Source organism: Trichechus manatus, unplaced genomic scaffold (genome assembly GCF_000243295.1).
Source record: "Trichechus manatus latirostris isolate Lorelei unplaced genomic scaffold, TriManLat1.0 scaffold00093, whole genome shotgun sequence".
Lineage (NCBI taxonomy): Eukaryota > Metazoa > Chordata > Mammalia > Sirenia > Trichechidae > Trichechus > Trichechus manatus.
The window spans coordinates 7795086-7812961 of record NW_004444029.1 but is presented as its reverse complement, the minus strand read 5'-3'; the positions used below and the strand labels follow the sequence as shown (position 1 = coordinate 7812961).

General features: G+C 47.5%; 1 protein-coding gene across 1 annotated transcript in view; it reads right to left on the bottom strand.

Annotated features, from left to right (window-relative positions):
* The window catches only part of DENND2A (DENN domain containing 2A), a 49753-nt gene extending 35143 nt beyond the window's left edge, over positions 1-14610 (bottom strand). The window contains exons 1-2 of the mRNA XM_004382450.1: positions 13667-14610; positions 934-1061 (exon numbers count right to left, since the gene is read on the bottom strand). Of these exons, the coding sequence (XP_004382507.1) occupies positions 934-1061; positions 13667-14610 (1072 nt within the window). The remainder of the gene's footprint in view (positions 1-933; positions 1062-13666) is intronic.
* Between the last annotated feature and the right edge of the window lie 3266 nt (positions 14611-17876).

The window sequence follows — 17876 nt, the reverse complement described above, 5'->3', positions numbered from 1 at the left end:
CCCCTAGGCTTCCCATCAAACACAACTGGTTTTTTTACAGTGTGATCCACAGAGCTCAGCTAAGTATATGTCCTTCCTGAGCCTCAAATCTCCTTCTCCCATAGAGTGTTCGCTGGTATTACGATTACCTGCCCCTCACACGTACACACCTGGGTTTCTCTCTTCCCAGCTGGTCTCTTTTCCTTGATCTGCAGAGGCAGACACCAGTCTACACTCAGGCCTCACTGAAATGGATCTTCCTGAAGAGGACTTAACTCATCCAATTTAACACGCAGGCCGACCCTGTTGACCTGAGGCCCATCTCGGAACCTGAGATAATTCTCCAGAGCTAGGCCAAGCTTGCTTTTTAAATAACGGACGTTCGTTCTCATCTGAATGTTAATGGCCTGTTGGTGCCGGTCTGTACTGGTTTCTTCCACTCGGGAATCCCTACAATTTACTGGGCATCTGTTACAAGCCAGGCACTCTACATACCATTCTCTCCAGCCCGTAAACCACCCTCCTATCAGCATCCTTGGTACGCAGGTGGAAGACTGAGGTTCAGAGAGGTGAAGCCACCGGCTCAACGTCCCACAGCTAATGAGCAGCAGAGCCAAGATTCGAGCCTGGCTCTCGGGATTCCAGGTCTCCCGTTCTCTCCACCACACCAACTGCCTCTCTGGTGCTCCTGGCAGCCTTTCCCTCCCGCCACCCACTGTCCTCGCGTGTCCCACCGGAGTGCATGCATTCCACCCCACCACTTAGCCTCTCACTCATGGGAGCGTGCGCACGTCTTCAAGGTCGGTGTGCGCTGGTGTCTCTCTCCATCTGCCGATGTCGCTTCGAGAGTTTAGCATGGGTGTTTGTCTCTCCCCACCTCGAGTAGCTGGCCCCGTCCCGTCCTGTCACCTCCCCCGTCCCATCCCCACCAGGCACAGCCCGCTGGCTTCTCACCCAGAATGTCCTCGTAGACGTTCTCCTCCGATAAAGTGCGTGTGAGCCCCAGCTTCGACTGGGAGTAGCAGTCCACTGTGCTGCTCTCCAAGGAGGACGGCAGCAAGTCCTCAAACTCGTAGGACTTCCTGGGTTGTGCAAGATGGGAAAAAAACAAGAACTTGGGTCACATCAGGCCGGTACAGAGAATAAATACCCCCCAAAAGCCCCACCAAACCCACCCCCGCTTTTTGCAAGCATTTGTTACTGAAATCAAGTCTGTTTGTTGTCATTTGTAAGAAGGTGGGAGACGTTCGGATGAGAAGCGTGGCTTTTACTTGCAAGGATGCTTCTGCTACCATGCTAGTGAAAACAGGGAAGCGTGTGTGTAAAGCACAACCTCGACTTCGTGAACAAAGAAAAAACACACGCGTAGAAAGTGAAAAAGAGGGAAGAAAATGAAAGCCACAGCGGCCATCGCAGGACTGGGGGATGACTGGCGTGTCTTCTCACTTTTACTTTCTGGACTTTTCACATATGCACGGAGCATAGTTAATATCAGAAAGGTGCAGTGCTGGCGAGTTCAGGGCAGACCAGAGGCTGGGTCCCTCCCCCTTCCCTTCACCCAAATGGTTATTATCCCTACAAAACCCAGGAGCCAGCTGAGGCACCTGACTCCCAGCCCCGTCCCTCAGCCATCTGGTCAACCATGTGACCCAGCACACCCCATCCACATGGCCTGTCCCTGTTCCGCGGGTACTGATTCTAATGTGAAGTCCAGCCCCATCTCCAAATGCCACCGAAAAAATCCACTCACCTCAAGTTTCTAGGGGTTTTATACCAACCAACTAACCAACAAGAGCCAGCTGCTGTCGAGTCGACTGACTCATGGCGACCCCAGGTGTGTCAGAGTAGAACTGTGCTCCATAGGGTTTATGGAACTTTACTGAAAATTTGGGAGGTCATGAGGTGGGTCACACTGTGGAACACACAAAGCACCAGTCACCTCCCAGGCTCACCCTGCCTCCTTCCTCCTCTTTCTCCCCATCCTTCTTGGCTCACCAGGCAAGCCCAACCGGCTCCCAGGTTCACCTTCCACCCCAGGCAGATTTGTCCAGCATTTCTTCTGAACAAACCTGGGTCTTACTTGAATGGGATTTAGGTGAACACGCAGTCCCCCACATTTCCCAAGGCACGTCCTCTGAGCTGGCCCCAACTTGGGGTCCTGATGGCAATGGCCCAGGAATCACAGCTCTTCTTTCTCGCGTTGTCCCTGTGTGTCTAGCACAGCGTGATGTGCCTGCACGTGCTAAGTGCTAGGTAACTGGCTGACTCCTTAGAACTGTGTACAGTCTTGGTTCTTCAGCCACACTCTCACCCTCCCTGCAGCTCCTGTGGGCCACCAGACATGACCAGCGCTAGGCTCCAACATGCCTGTCCCGGATCTTTCAGTCACAAACAACCCTTCAACCTAAGATGAGCTACCTAACTGGCCTGAAATTCAGTGTCCTGACTTGTACAACAGTAACTGTCTCAGGATTGTGTGAAGAATAGGAAGATAATGTTTGTGAAGTGTCTAATGCAGCGCTTGGCACCTCGTAAGCACTCAGTAAACGTTAGCTGTCATTAGTTCTGTCATGGTGCTACTGATTCGTTACACAGCAGATGTTTGTCGGACATTTGCGCACAGCACGATGCTCAGGGTTCAGTAAGTAGTGACAGAGTCAGTCCACCACCCGTCTGTCAGCTTGTTGTACCGACATCCATCCAGCACACACACACACACGCACACGCGCACACGCACACACACACACACACACACACAAATACAACAGGGTTCTGAATGGCTGACTTTTTGGAAGTAGATCATCAGGCCTTTCTTTCAAGAAGCCTCTGGGTGAAACTTGACCTCTGACCTTTCAGTTAGCAGCTGAGTGTGTTAACCATTTGCACCACCCAGGGACTCTATATATGAATTAATTAGTCATCTGAAACCCAATACCTTGGTACAGACAGAAACGAAGCTGTTATTTAGGACAGCTTTTGACAAATTCTCTGGGAAAACAAATAACAATCTTCTGCCTGAATGTCACTTTCTCATGGAATCTGCCCTGTTCCCGTGGTAGGCCAGACACCCCCGCTGAACATTCCCCTAGCACGTGGGGCCCCTCGCAGCACTGAGTGGGATAAACTACATAACTAGTTGTGTAGTTCTATTATGTGTCTGTAAGTTCCGCGAGTGTTAAGCATTGATTGATGCCCCCTAAAAAGATGTATTTAACGCCTAACCTCTGGGACCTGTGAAATCACGTGACCTTGCTTGGAAACAGGGTCTCTGAAGACGTTACCAGTTAACATGAGGTCATACTGGAGTAGGGTTGGTCCTTACCCATGTGAGTGCTGTCCTTACAGAAGAGGAGAAGAGACGCAGAGGGAGATGGAGGCAGAGGCGGGTTATGCTGCAGCTGCAAGCCACGGAATGCCTGGAGCTACCAGAAGCTGGGAGAGACAAGAAAGGATCTCCCCCTAGAGCCTCGGAGAGAATGTCACTCTGTTGACACCCTGAATTTGGACTTCTAGCCTCCAGAACTGGGAGATGATCAATTTCAGTTTGTGGTACTTTCTTAGGGCAGCCCAGGAGACTACCATGAGGGCAAGCTTTCACTCTCTCTAGCTCATTGCCACATTCCATGTCTAGCACTAAGTAGGCACACGGTGAATGTCTGTGGTTGAACAAATGAGTATCTTAAGAGCTGGTTGTGATTGTTAAGGTTGAGTGTCAACTTGGCTGGGCCATGATTCTCAGTGGTTTGGCAGTTAGGATGTATTTTGGCAGCCATATAATGATGTAATCACCTCCCTGATGAGGTCTGATACAGTGTAATTGTCTCCACGATGGGATGTGCTGTGAGTAGCCAATCAGTTGAAAGGGAGTTTCCTTGGGGGTGTGGCCTGCATTCAATATATGTGGACTTTCTGGCAAAGCTAACTGGCTTTTGCTCTGCTCTGGATCCTGCATTCGGCTCATCAGCATCTGACCTCTGGTTCTTGGGACTTGGGGCAGTGGCCTGCCATCTTACCTGCCAATCTTGGATTCATCAGCCTTCGCAGCAGTGAGCCAGCAACCTGCTGTCTGACCTGTGGATCTTGGGTTTGTTAGCCCCTGCAGCTAAATGAGTCAGGAGGCACCTCAGCCTGACACCTGATGCCCGACCCACAGACTTGGGACTTGCTAGCCTTTACAACTGTGTGAGCCATTTCCTTGAGATAAATCTCTCTCTCTCTCTACACACACACACACACACACACACACACACACACACATATATACATATATTTATATGCTTCAGTGGTTTTGTTTCTCTACAAACCCAGTCTAAGACAGTAGTTTTAACAACAACGTTTACTCTTATAATTTATCCCTTCTTCAGGTTAAAAAATAAAACAATTGTATTCTAAAGGTTAATTTTTAGTCAGTTGTTTGGAATATATTGCCCCAGAAGTATTTCAACTATGGGTTAAACAAATGTCTTGGGGATAGCCTTGGGACCTGGCCACCACCAAAAACACTATTCAGAACGTCCACACAGAAACGTGTATGATAATGTTCACAGCAGCATTATTCACAATAGCCAAAAGGTGGAAACAACCCAAGTATCCATCAACTGTTGAATGAACAAACAAAATGTGGTACATACATACAATGAGATATTATTCAGATGGAAAAAGGAATGAAGTTCTGGTACATGCTACAACACGGATGAACCGTGAAGACATTAAGCTAAGGGAAAGAGGCCAGTCACAAAGGGTCACATAGCTTATGATTCCGTTCACATGAAAGTCCAGAAGAGTGAAATCTAAGAAATAGAAAGCAGATTCATGGTTGCTTAGAGCTGGTGGGACAGAGGCATAGGGGTGTCAAAGCTGAAACAAGGTTTCTTTTTGAGGGGCTGAAAGTGTTCTAAAACTGATTGTGGTGACAGTGACCCAAAACCACCAAATCACACACTTCAAATGGTGAACTGTACAGTTTGTGAATTATCTCTCAATAAAACTATTTTTAAAAAACACTATTCCGGTAGGAAAGGAAGGTGTTTTCTCGTGAAGAAACCATGAGTGCTGCGCTCTGGCTCCCCTCATTAGCCAGCAGTCCCCACCCAGGCCCCCACATGGGTAAGGGCCCTCCATGCGGACGGCGCATACCCCCCTGGTGTTTGGAGTTGGGCGAGAAGGGGAGAATCACATGCTGTTATCAGATATCTGCTCCATCGACTGGTAAGACACCCACATGGGGTTTCTGGATCCAAAATAGAAATGCCAGAAGGAAACGCTCTCTGCTCATCATTCTGTCTGAAATCCAATGAGAAACCAGATCTGACAACACTCTTCTAATAAAAACCAGCAGCCTCCTCCACCCCATCTCGGGTTTCCAAGGCAACTACGATGGAAACAAGTTACTTTACTAAATCAAGCTTCTCAGAAGTTTTCAAAGTTGCTCTTGCTCTCAAGTTAATCAAATCTTTTCACCCTTTGAAAGATTGCAAACATATTCTGTAAATATCAAACGGTTTTTAGACGTGGACTTCGGAGGTGCCTCAGGGACATTGGGGTGGCTGAGACAGGCTCGCAGTGATAGGGTAGACCTCAGCATGGTCGCTAAGTTAGCCTGGCCACTACAAGATGAGAGCTGGGGGCTGCTGCCCCCGGCAGAGCTGTGGGGATTCCTGTCAGTCCTACAGAAGATGCGAATTCTGGAATCGATAACTAACAGTACAGTATGTTTGGCAGCCATATTATGAACGAGGTTTCATGTCCTCAAGAAGTTCTGAAATTCTTACACAAAGTCCCAAGGAGAGGCTGAACCGGTACGGTGCCAAAACAATCAGGTGAAAAGTTGTAATTTTAGTCAACTTAGTTACTTGGTTTCATAAAGACCTAAGAACTCTGTCACACGATCAAATGAGTAAAACCTGAATTCGGTCGAAACGTTTGGAGTATGTAGATGCATGTGGTCTCAAGGATGCTGCTTACATTAAAACAATAATAACTTTTCTTGTTAAATGCCGGCCTCCAGGCATTCCTGCCAGTTATTAGATGCATGCCATAAAACCTGCACAGTCAAGTTAATGTGGCGGTAGGAACCTTATCTTTGGAATTTCCTGACATTTGAGGGCTTCTCATTTTCCATTTTGGGACTGAAGGCAGAAGTCCTTGCATTTCATTTCCTCAGGCTTTAGAGAAATGAAGCTAGAAGGGAGAAGAAAAGAAAGAAAGAAGGCAAGAAGAGAAGGAGGAGGGTAAGAGGAGGAAAGAAGGGAAGGAGAAAAAGGGGTAAGGGGGAGGGAAAATAAGGAGAGAGAAAGAAAAGAAAAAGGAAAACACATTTTCTCAAGCTGACGATCTGAGTCCACTGGTAGGATCTGATGAGGTGGACTAATCGGCCTGTGAAAATAAGCTGGATCCGTCTCTAAAGTGCACAGCTCTGTCGTGTAATTCTAAACCTTCGAAACCTTGAAATCCTTAATCATTTCTTTCTTCAGCCTTGGCTTGGCTTCCCTGCCTCAGAAAAGGTGGCAAGTGTGCCAAATCTGTAGTTAAGACATTTTTTAAGAGATAGGACTACAATGAAGAGCATACTTTTTTTTTTTTGAGAGTAGAAAGTGAACATCTTGCCCTAATTCAGGGCTTAAAACTGGTTCTTCCCAGTTGAGTCACGGCCAAGGAGGTGAAATCAGAACAAACCCAGATTATTAAAAATTGGGTGAACCAGAAAAGGTAGCTGGAATAGGAAAAATTACAGGTCAAAGCCCTGCTAGAAACCTAATCTTCCTCTTAGAAAACAAAGGCAGCGTACGCGTTGCATAGCAACCAAATCTGTGGCCCAACAGTGTTGGAAACAGTAGTGCCCCGCTTAAAGATGGCAGTTGAGCGCGCTTCTTTGAATGTGTCGCTCTCCAAAGTCCTGTTGATAATCCAATTTCCTGCATCCGCCCCTGAAAGGGCTCACTACGCCTCTTTTGAGTATCTCATTCCAGAGCTTCGACTTGTAATTTTTCCCATTCCGGTTACCTCTTTGAAGCATCCAAATTGTAAAAATTTGGCTCTCTTCTGGTTTCACTTTGTCAACCATGACAGAATCAGTTCGAAGCCCTGCCCTAGTCACCCCTATTGTATTAGTCTAAGTGAAACAAAGTGAAAAACCCAAAGCCAAAATCCTTAAAACACAGCTGATGTAACCACTTTCAAACTCGCCAAGAAAAAATTCATTTTTGGACAGAAATTAAGTAATGTTAGCTGGTTTTAAAGAAAGTACTGGAAGACTGACGAGAGCAGATGGTGGGTGGGAGAGAAAAGATAATGGGAATAACTTCACAGGTTGGTCTGTCAGCCCAGCAAGGACATAGATGAAGGACTTCAATTTCCCAGAACCAGCCTGCCCCTGGGAGAGTAGGGCTTCTTTGGAGGAACAGCCCAGCAGGGCGTGGAAAGGCTGCTGTCGGGAAACACTAGAGACAGGAGCAGACAAGCCACAAGAGTATTCAGGGACCTGTGCTTGGGCACTGCTTTAGGAGAGGACTTGGAACTGGAGACAGGTGGGTCAAACTCTCTCAGAACAGAGAAAGAAGGGCACCTCCAAATTCTTTATAAACCTGCCTAACACTGATGCCAAAGCCTGGTAAAAGATAAGACAATGAAAACAGAGTACAGACCAGTCCCATTTATGGAATACTGATACAAAACTCTTAAATAAAACATTAGCAAATCGAATTCAGCAGTACACTAAAAGGATAATAAACTGTGACCAAATGGTAATTCTTCCCAAAAATGTAAGGATGGGTTAATATTAAACCAGAACCACTGGCTGTCAAGTCAGTTCTGACTCACGGCAACCCCATGTACAGCAGAGTACGACTGCACTCCACAGGGTTTTCAATGGCTGGTTTTTCAGAAGTAGATTGCCAGGCTTTTCTTCTGAGGAGCCTGTGGGTGGACTTGAACCTCCAACCATTTGTACCACCCAGGGACTCCAGGTTAATATTAGGATATCATAAATTCAGTATTAATAAGTCAAAGGAGAGCCATGTGATCATATCACGGCTTTGAACCCATTCTTTCCGGTTCGAACCCCTGCTGATAATTTCCATTTCTAACAAGTTCCCAGGCAATGCTAATGCTGATGGTTAGGGACCAATTCTGAGAACCATCAGTACAGCAGTGGTTATCAAAATTTATAATACGTAAGAATCACCTGGGGATACTGGTAAAATGTAGATTCCGATTCAGTATATCTGGGGTAGAAAGTCAAATTCTCAGCAACGGTTTGAACTGGTTCTTTCTGGTTTGAAGCCCTGGGTCATATAGAATTGCTGATAAGTAATTTGACAAAACCCAACATCCACTCCTAATTTTAAAACTCTTAGTGAAAAAAAGAAACATAAATGGATACTACCTTGACAACACAGAAACACATCTCAGACAAGGTGCTTGAGCATGAAACCCGAGAAGCATTGCCATCAAAGTTAGAGTGTGATAAGGCTGCACACTGCTCATCTCACACTGTTCTGAAAGTATCCGCTAGTACAATTAGGTAAGAGAAAGAAAGAAAACCAAACCTGTTGCCGTTAAGTTGATTCCGACTCATAGTGACCCTATAGGACAGAGTAGAACTGCCCTGTAGGGTTTCCAAGGAGCAGCTGGTGGATTTGAACTACCGAACTTTTGGTTAGCAGCCAAACGCTTAACCACTGGGCCACTAGGGCTCTAAGAGAAAGAAATAGGAGGTATAAATTAAGAAGAAAGAGGTAAAATGATAATTCTTTGTAGACAGAATGATTATATACATAGGAAATCCAAAAGAATCAACTGATGGACTGCTAGAAACAGTAAGAAATTTCCTTAAGGTAACACTAGAAAAAAAAATACACAAAAATAAACAGCTTTCCTATATAAAGAGCATATAAATGAGAAAAAAGATTACATTAACAATTGCAACAAAAAGATAAAATACTTCAGAGTAAACTTAAATGCATAGAATCCCAATTAAATTTTTTTGTGTGTGTAAATTTGATACAGTGATATACAGAACATGTAAAAATACACATGGAAGAATAGTCAAGAAAATTTTGAAAAAGAATGAAAACATAGATAAGAGATTCATAACCAATACAAAGGAGACAAAATAATCTTTTTTTTTTGTTTGTTTTTTGCAGATGACACAGCAGTATATACATGAAGTCCAAGAGAAATCAACGGATTGGTTATCAGCAACAATAAGAAATTTCTGTAAGCTTTACTACATATTAAAACATATTATGAGGTTAAAATAATCTAAACGGATAATGGAAAAGAAATAGGCAGCCTAACTAATGAAACAGAATAGAGCCAAAATAAAAGTAATAATAACCACTGTGATGGTTAAGGTTGCATGTCAACTTCGCTGGGCCATGATTCTCAGTGGTGTGGCAGTTAGGACGTAGTGTGGCAATTACATAATGCTGTAATCACCTCCATGATGAGATCTAATATAATGTAATCCTCTCCATGATGAGATCTGCTATGAGTAGCCAATCAGTTGAAAGGGAGTTTCCTTGGGGGTGTGGCCTGCATCCAATATATATGGGCTTTCTGGTAAAGCTCGCTGGCTTTTGCTCTGCTCTGGATCCTGCATTCAGCTTGTCATCATCTGACCTCCGGTTCTTGGGACCTGAGCCAGCAGCCTGCTGTCTGACCTGCTGATCTTGGATTCCTCAGCTCCTGTAGCTACTTCAGTCAGGAGAAGCCTCCAGCCTGATGCCTGACCCACGGACTTGGGACTTCCCAGCCTCTACAATTGCATGAGCCATGTCCTTCATATAAATCTATCTTTCTCTCGTCTGTATAAATATATATATGCTTTACTGGTTTTGCTGCTCTACAGAACCCAGCCTAAGACAACCTTTAGCATTTACTGAGCATTTACTATATGCCAGGCAAGGTTCTAAGTTTATGTTTATATGTATTAACTCATTTCATGCTCACAACAACCCTATGGAGTGGTTATTTTGTTACTATTACCATTTTACAGGTAAATGAAATGATGCCAGGACAAACAGTGGCTTGTCCAACATCACACAGCTAGTAAGTAGCAGAGCAAGTAAGTACTTTGCTCTAGAGCCCTCTCTCCCATCACAATATTATTTGAAAACTGGAAACAACCTAAGTGTCCAACCGTAGGGAATGGCTAAATAAAATATGGTTTACCCATACGATGAAAAGAATGTGGCAGCTAAAAAAGGAATGTGCTCACACTGCAAAATCCCAAGGACATACTAAGTGAAAAACAGTATGTATAGCATGATCTCATTTTAAAAAAGATATTAGACATATATACATACACATATATCGAGAGAGAGAATATGTAAACTGTTTTTTTCCTGGAAGAGAATATAGGAAATTGTTAACAAGAATTCCTTGTGAGGGGAAGAAGTGTGAGTTGAAGGAAGCTTAGGTGGCAAGAGAGATAGTTTTATTTTATCATTCTCTAACACAGAACCAAGAAGCCTGTGGTTCCAACCCCCACCAGCAGCCACCTTACGAGCTGTTAAGGAATTTCCAAACGGTGTAAAAAGAAGAGTCAGCAAGCACTGGGGACCCAGCAACAAAACCCAGCAATGCAGCGCTGCCGCTGACCTGCCCCGGGCTCCCAGTTACACCAGACACTAAGCTTCCTTATTGAAAGGAAAAAAAGCTTGTTTTGAGAGTTTTCTGTTATTTGCAGCCACAAGAATCCTACCTGACAGACCATATTGAGTGGAAAGTGACATGCTCTGATTTATATTCTCAGAAGACGCCTCTGGCTGCTGAAGGAGGAATATACTGGGGTGTCCAGGACGACTCAGGTGGTAGCAGCAGAGGAGACACAGTCAGATTCAGGACACGGTTTTTAAAGCCAGAACCGACTCAAACAGGTACTTGCACACCAATGTTCACAGCGGCACTATTCACAATAGCCAAAAGGTGGAAATGACAGAAGTGTCCATCAGCAGATGAACGGATAAACAAAAGGTGGTCCAGATGCACAATGCGATATTATTCAGCCACAGAAAAGGAATGACGTCCTGATACATGCTACAGCATACATGAACCTGTAAAACAGGGCGCTACGTGGAATAAGTTTTTCACAAAGGGACCAACGCTGCAGGAGCCCACTTAGATGGAATATCCAGAATAGGCAAATTCATAGAGACAAAAAGATAAAGTGGCTACCAGGGACTGTGGGGGTGGGCGTGCGGGGAATGGGGAGTCACTGCTCACTGGGACACAGTTTCTGTTTGGGAATGAAATCGTCGTGGAAATAGTGTGATGGTTACCCCACATGGTGCGTATGATTAGTGAATTAATGAAGAGCACACTTAAAAGTGGCTAAATGGCAAATTTTGTTTTATATATATATATATATATATATATTTTTTTTTTTTTTTTCCATAGTAAAATAAAATGAAAACAACTAGAACTGAAGGGCTTGCTGATGAACAAGGTTGGGTATGTGAAAAAGACTTCGCCTTGCTTATTTTGGACATGTTATTAAGAGGGACCAGTCCCTGGAGAAGGACGTCATGGGTGGTAAAGTAGAGAGTCAGTGAAAAAGAGAAAGACCCTTAACTAGGTGGACTGACACAGTGGCTGCAACAATGGGCTCCAGCATAACAACGATTGTGAGGGCGGCGCCGGACCGGGCAGTGTTTTGTTCTGTTGTCCACAGGGTCACTATGGGTCAGAACCGACTCCATGGCTCCTAACAACAACAACGTGAAAAAGAGAGGCATCTGAGGCAACTCCTAGGTTTTCATCGGAAGCAACTAAATGAAAGGCAACGCCGCTGAATAAAATGTGAGCATTTGGGGAGGAGACGGTCGGTGGTGGCCCAGATTGGGAATTCAGGTTTGGACATGTTAAGACCAAATGACTAGGGAACCAAATGGAGACCTCAGCAGATGGCCGCACCAGCCTAAAGCTGCAGGGGGACTCAGGGCTGGAGATGGAAACTTGGGAACCATAAGCAGTGAATGACACATAAAGCCACAGGCTGGAGATCATTGCAGGAGGGAGGGCAGATGGAGGAGAGAAGATGCCTCGGCCTGAACTGGGTGGGGTGCCGGGGTCATTCTGACTGTGGACGAGACAGAAATGGGCAGGAGCAGCCAGTGAGGCAGGGCCGCCGGAAAGGGAGTATTCTAGAAGTCAAGAGGAGGGAGTGCCACGGACGGAGCAGGCAACAGTTGCTCCTTAAACACCAGGAGATTAGATAGGAAGCTTAGGGGGCAGTGAGTTCACGTGAATGCGGGAGGAATAACTCAGGAAAGGAGGGTGAGAATGGCTGTACCACTTGAAGAATGTAATCAGTGTCACTGAATTGTACATGCAGAAATTGTTGATGTACGTTCTGCCATGTATATCCTCAACAACAACAAAAATAAATTATAAACTATAAACTACAAACGCAAAAAAAAGGAGAGCAAGGTGAAGGAAGAGAAGAACACAGAGTTGGCAATTGGTTTAGCAAGATGGAGACGGCTGGTGGCCTTAGGCAAGAGCAGCTTCAGGACGAATGGCAAAGGCTTGAGTGGCGCGGGCCAACGAAACACAGAAGGTAAGGAAGTCGTGGCGGTAAGCATAGACAACTGTTCCAGAGTTTTGCTCTAAAGCTGGTTGCTAGATTAGAGGGTATCAAACCGATTAGCACATTACAGAAATGGACTAGAAATTAAATTCAAAGCATAAAAAAAAACCTGTTTCCAAAGCAGAGGTTTTATTTGATAAACTGGCATGCTTTATCAGAATATTATAAAATATTCTTGGTGGTGAGTGTACAAATGAGGAAACAGACTTCTAGAGGCCAAGAAACTTGTTCGAGGTCACATCCATAGAGAGTGGCAAGGCCAGGGGTTGAACCCAGGCAGCGTGCTTCTAGAGCCCATCCAGAGAAAAAGCATGAGTAAGGACCCAGAAAGATCCAAGGCACCATGCAATAAACCAGAAAACCAAACCCACTGCCGTGGAGTTGGTTCCAACTCATAATGACCCTATAGGACAGAATAGAACTGCCCCATAGGGTCTCCAAGGCTGTAAATTTTTACAGAAGCAGACTGCCACATCTTTCTCCCATGGAGCGGCTGGTGGGTTTGAACTGCCGACCTTTTGGTTAGCAGCCAAGTGCTTAACCATGGCGCCACCAGGGCTCCTTCACGCCATAGTGGGGGTATTAATAGCAGGATGCATGTCCATTAGCAACAATTCATAGCCTGCCAATGTTAACACAAGTTAACTCTTGATTAACTGTCTGAATTACAAGTACTCAGTCCCCAGGTGGTATAAACAGTTAAGCACTCAGCTGCTAACCAGAAGGTTGGAGGTCAAGTCCGCCCAGAGGTCCCTTGGAAAAAAGGCCTGGTAAATCACTTCCGAAAAATCAGCCACTGAAAACCCTATCGAGCATAGTTTCACTCTGACACACATGGGGTCGCCATGAATCAGAGTCGACTCGATGTCAACTGGTTTAGTATTTTTGATTTTATCACATCCAAAGGCTACTTTTTAAAAGCAAATACTCTTTTTGGGGGACTGAGCACAAGCACAAAAACGCATGCATCCGTTGTCACGTTCTGAGTTCAGTCACCACGTTTTCAGGCTGTGGGCAGGCCCCACCATCTTTAAGATCCACCAGTTCAATGAAAGAGGCAGTCACATGGCGGCGCACTGCCAGCCCGTCACCTACCTGTGGTCGGCACTGGCCCTCTCCCTCTTGTTCCAGAGTCTTCTGTTCACGGCGGGCGGGGGTGGCGAGGAGGGCAGGGGCGGGGGCGGATTTGAGGGCAGGGGAGGCAGGCTCCTCTTTTCTCTCCAGACTCTGACACTTGGCCGCCGAGCCCTGTCCCCTTCTTCCTCATGTTGGAACGTTCTCCGCGGCTTTGGCAGGGGGTTGATGAAGGGCCTCACAGGGGACCCCTCGTTCTCTCCGTGCACGCCCTCCAGGCTCTGGTCCCAGGGTCTTGCACTCGAGCCCTTCCTTTCTCCGGCAGGCTCGGGGGTGGGCTCTTGGGCCCCCAGGTCCAGGAGCCCGCGCCTGGGTTCACAACCGCCCACACGGCCCTCTGGAAGGCTGGGCCCCTCATTGGCCTTGTCGGGCGGGCAATGCGGGGAGTAGCAGGTCCCGGGAAGCTGGCGGTCCAACCCCGCAGAGCCATCCTTCAAGGCCTGCTCCAGCCTCCTGACCTGCGTCAGCACAGAGAGGCTGTCCTTCAGGGGGCGCTGCGTGCCCGGCCAGGTGACGCCTGGCCTCCGGGCTGCCTCCTGCCCCCCGACTCTCACTGGCCCTTCGCTCCCTGCCTCCTCTGTGTTCTCTGCCTCTGGCCGGCTGCCCGTCTCGGCCTCAGGGACCCCCGTCCTCACACCATCACTGCTTCTCGTCTCTGGCACACAGGACGCCACGTCAGCCTCGTGTCCATCTGCTTTCCTGCCCGGGGCAGGGGCGGGCGGCTCCGTTTTCCCCTCCCACTCCGATATCTTGTCCTTGATGCTGAGGGAACCATGCCTGACCCAGCCTCTGGCAGTGGGGCGGGGGTTCAGGGTGCCGTGGAGCTGCCTCTCCTCAGCCCTGCTGGCGTCCCCGGCCTGGAGCTCGGGGGCTGGGCCATTGAGGACCACTGCTGGGCTGAGCATGTCTGCTCAGGCAGTCCACCCTCGGCTCTGGCGGCAGGCTGCCGGGGCTTTCCCGTGGGCTCCTTCTGAGCGGCGCCTCCTGCCCAGTCTCCAGGGAAGGAACAGGGGGCCTCGGGGCTCCCAGGGAAGTGCTCCCACTCTCAGCGGCTGCCTTCGGGGGCCTTCCTCAGCCCTTGGACCTTCCGCCTTGACCCTGAACGAGAAAGACAAACAGCGGAGAGGGGAGAAGCATATGTGGTTATCCTTCTTGGCTGGTCCTGGAGGTTTGCTAGAACTTTACATATAAATGTCATATGCTAGCTGCAAATTGTAAGCACTGAAACTACAACTTTAAAATGTCACTATGTTTTTCCTGGGGACACAGCATGGTGGAATGAAAGGAGGTTGGGTTCCGGAGTCCAACAGACCTGGGTTTAAGTCCCAGTTCAACTTTTGACCAGCTGTGTGACCTTGGGCAAGTTGCTTAACTCCCCTGAGCCTCAGTTTCCTCCTCTGTATACTAATTAACACGTATCTCAGAGTGTTGCTGTGAGCATTTCGTGAGTCAGCCTCTATCAGGCGCCCAGCCTGTTGTGGGTAGACAGTAAAGGGGGTGGGGGGACTATCAATATTATTTGCTTTTTTTTCCTGATGAAAACAGCAGTCATTTCAGAGGCAAAAGATTGTACAGTCTAAGGTTTCCCAGCTTCTGCTGTCCAGCGGAAGAGGGAAAAATGGATGGCTTGCTGGAAGACCACACTGGATTTACAAAGCTTGAGCAAGAGGCAAGGAAACTGTGGAAGTGTCCACGCATTGCTAAAAGGGCCTCATGCACCTGTTTCCAGCATCCCTCGTCCCAGCAGGGGCCCGGATCTGCGGCGCGGAGCCGGAGCCGTGGGCAGCTTGTGATGGCTGACTGCTGTGCAGAGTGTGAGGGCATCAGGGGAGGGCTCTGTATGGGGTGAAATACCACTATGCTGATCCAGGGGTGAGCTGGCTGTGGGCAAGCAGAGCTGCAAACGTTTGGGGTGCAGAGATCACTAACGTACCCATGCATCCCAATACTTGGAAAAATCAACCCTGAGCTGGAACGCACAGCTGGGGACATGGCCTGAGGCCCCCGGGCCACCCTCTCGTAACCTAGGCACTGCTCAGGCCTTTCTTTCCTAGACCACTCGGCCGGAGTTCACCACAGCATAAGGCGGTGACTTCAGGGGCTCACTAAAATGACCCGAGAAATGGCACTCCCCGTTCTCGGAAGTGGGGTTCTTGGAAGTAGGATGCAGGACAGTGGTAGAGAAAGGGAGCAGGCAAGAATCGCGGGGGTGCCCTTACTTGGGGGTTGATGCGCAGAGCTTGCTCGTGGTCCAGCTGTGGCTGCCCTCAGTGGTCCTGCACAATGTCATCCCGTCAGCACCGGGCGGGGCTCCAGGTCGCCTGGGGGACAGACACGCCGTGACCATCACAGGGCAGCAGATCCAGGCCCCACCCCAAAGTATCCATCCGCACAGAGTCCCCCGGGATAGGTGGCAGGGGGGCAGGGCAGGACCCTGATCCAGGAGGGGGATGGGGCAGAGTTCCGAGAGCCACACATTTGCAGAGCCACGCCAGCCTCTTGTCATTACGTTTTTTAGCTAAAGTCATCAAAAATTTTTAGGAAAACGTATAACTGTTAAGGAGACCTGGTGGCACAATGGTTAAGCGTTCGGCTGCTAACCAAAAGGTCGGCAGTTTGAATCCACCAGCCGATGCTTGGAAACCCTGCGGGGCAGTTCTCCTCTGTCCTATAGGGTTGCTATGAGTCAGAATCGACTTGACAGCAATGGGTTTTTTGATAACTGTTAAAGAAAGTGACACCCCTCATTAAACTTAACTCTTAAACCTTCACAGAAACTAGTGGCATTTTGTTTTGCTTGGCTCCACGATCAATGCCACTAACGCTTAAAAAAAAAAAAAAAAAACCAAACCCTCTGCCGTCAAGTCCTTTCGACTCATAGCAACCCTACAGGGGTAGAACTGCCCCACAGGGTTTCCAACGAGCAGCTGGGGGATTCAAACTGCCGACCTTTTGGTTAGCATCTGACCTCTTAACCACTGCGCCACCAGGGCTCCCACTAAAGCTTAGGTTTCTGAAACAAAAAAACTTTTTTTCTTTTTTTTAAGGGGCTTCAAGTACTAAATGTCAAATCATTAATTAAAAAACGAATGCCTCTAACCATAACCAAGATTTTAAAACAGATACAGTGTTTTCCACCGCCCTAGGAAAGAGGAGAAGGAGCCCTGGTGGCACAACGGTTAAGCGCTCGGCTGCTAACTGAAAAGTCAGCGGTGCAAACCCAGCAGCCGCTCCCGGGGAGAAAGACCTGGTGATCTGCTTCTGTAAAGATTACTGCCTAGGAAATGCTAGGGGGCAGTTCTAATCTGTCACATGGATCACTACGAGTTGAAAATCCACTTGACAGCACCTACCAACACTAACCCAAAAGTTGACACTTCAAACCCACCCAGAAGCACCTAGGAAGTAAGGCCTGGCAATCCGCTTCTGACTCAACAAACAACGGCCGCACAGGGCAGCTCATTCCTGAGCCAGTGCCAACGTTTGCCTCTCTTGATGCTTCACGTTCACCATCTTCAAACAAAAAGGTCGAAGAAGAATTAAAGTTGGTTCCTCTAGCCCCTTCGCGTAAGAGTTTTGTTTTTTGGTGTGGAGTACTTTAAAAAATACGCCCATTTTCTCACATTTAGAGGAAGACGGAGGACTCTGAGACCTGGTGGCGCAGAGGTTAATAGCTCACCTGCTAACCAAAAGGTCGGCAGTTCGAATCCACCATCCGCTCCTTGGAAACCATATGGGGCAGTTCTGCTCTGTCCCGTAGGGTCGCTATGAGTTGGAATCGACTCGACGGCAACGGGTTTGGATTTTTTTTGTTTGTTTGGAGGACTCTGAAGCAGCAGAGGAACAAAAGACGCCAAAGACCACGTGTCACCTCAGAACAACACCCAGCAAAATGGCAGCCTGCACTCTTGGACCGAATGTCCAAACTATCCCTGTGCAAGAACAGACACAATGCCATCGGTCATCACGTCCTCTTACGCCACGCCAGGTACAGACGGTACAATGTGGAGTAAAACTTATCTGCTACACCAAAGTCTCCCTATTCCTGGGGGCTTTGCTTCTAAGCCCAGAAGATTCCCCCATCAAACAAGAAATGTTTGTTCAATGAACGAACGCGTATCATTTTCTTACACTACTGGGTTCTGTCATTTAACTGTGATTATTTCTCAAA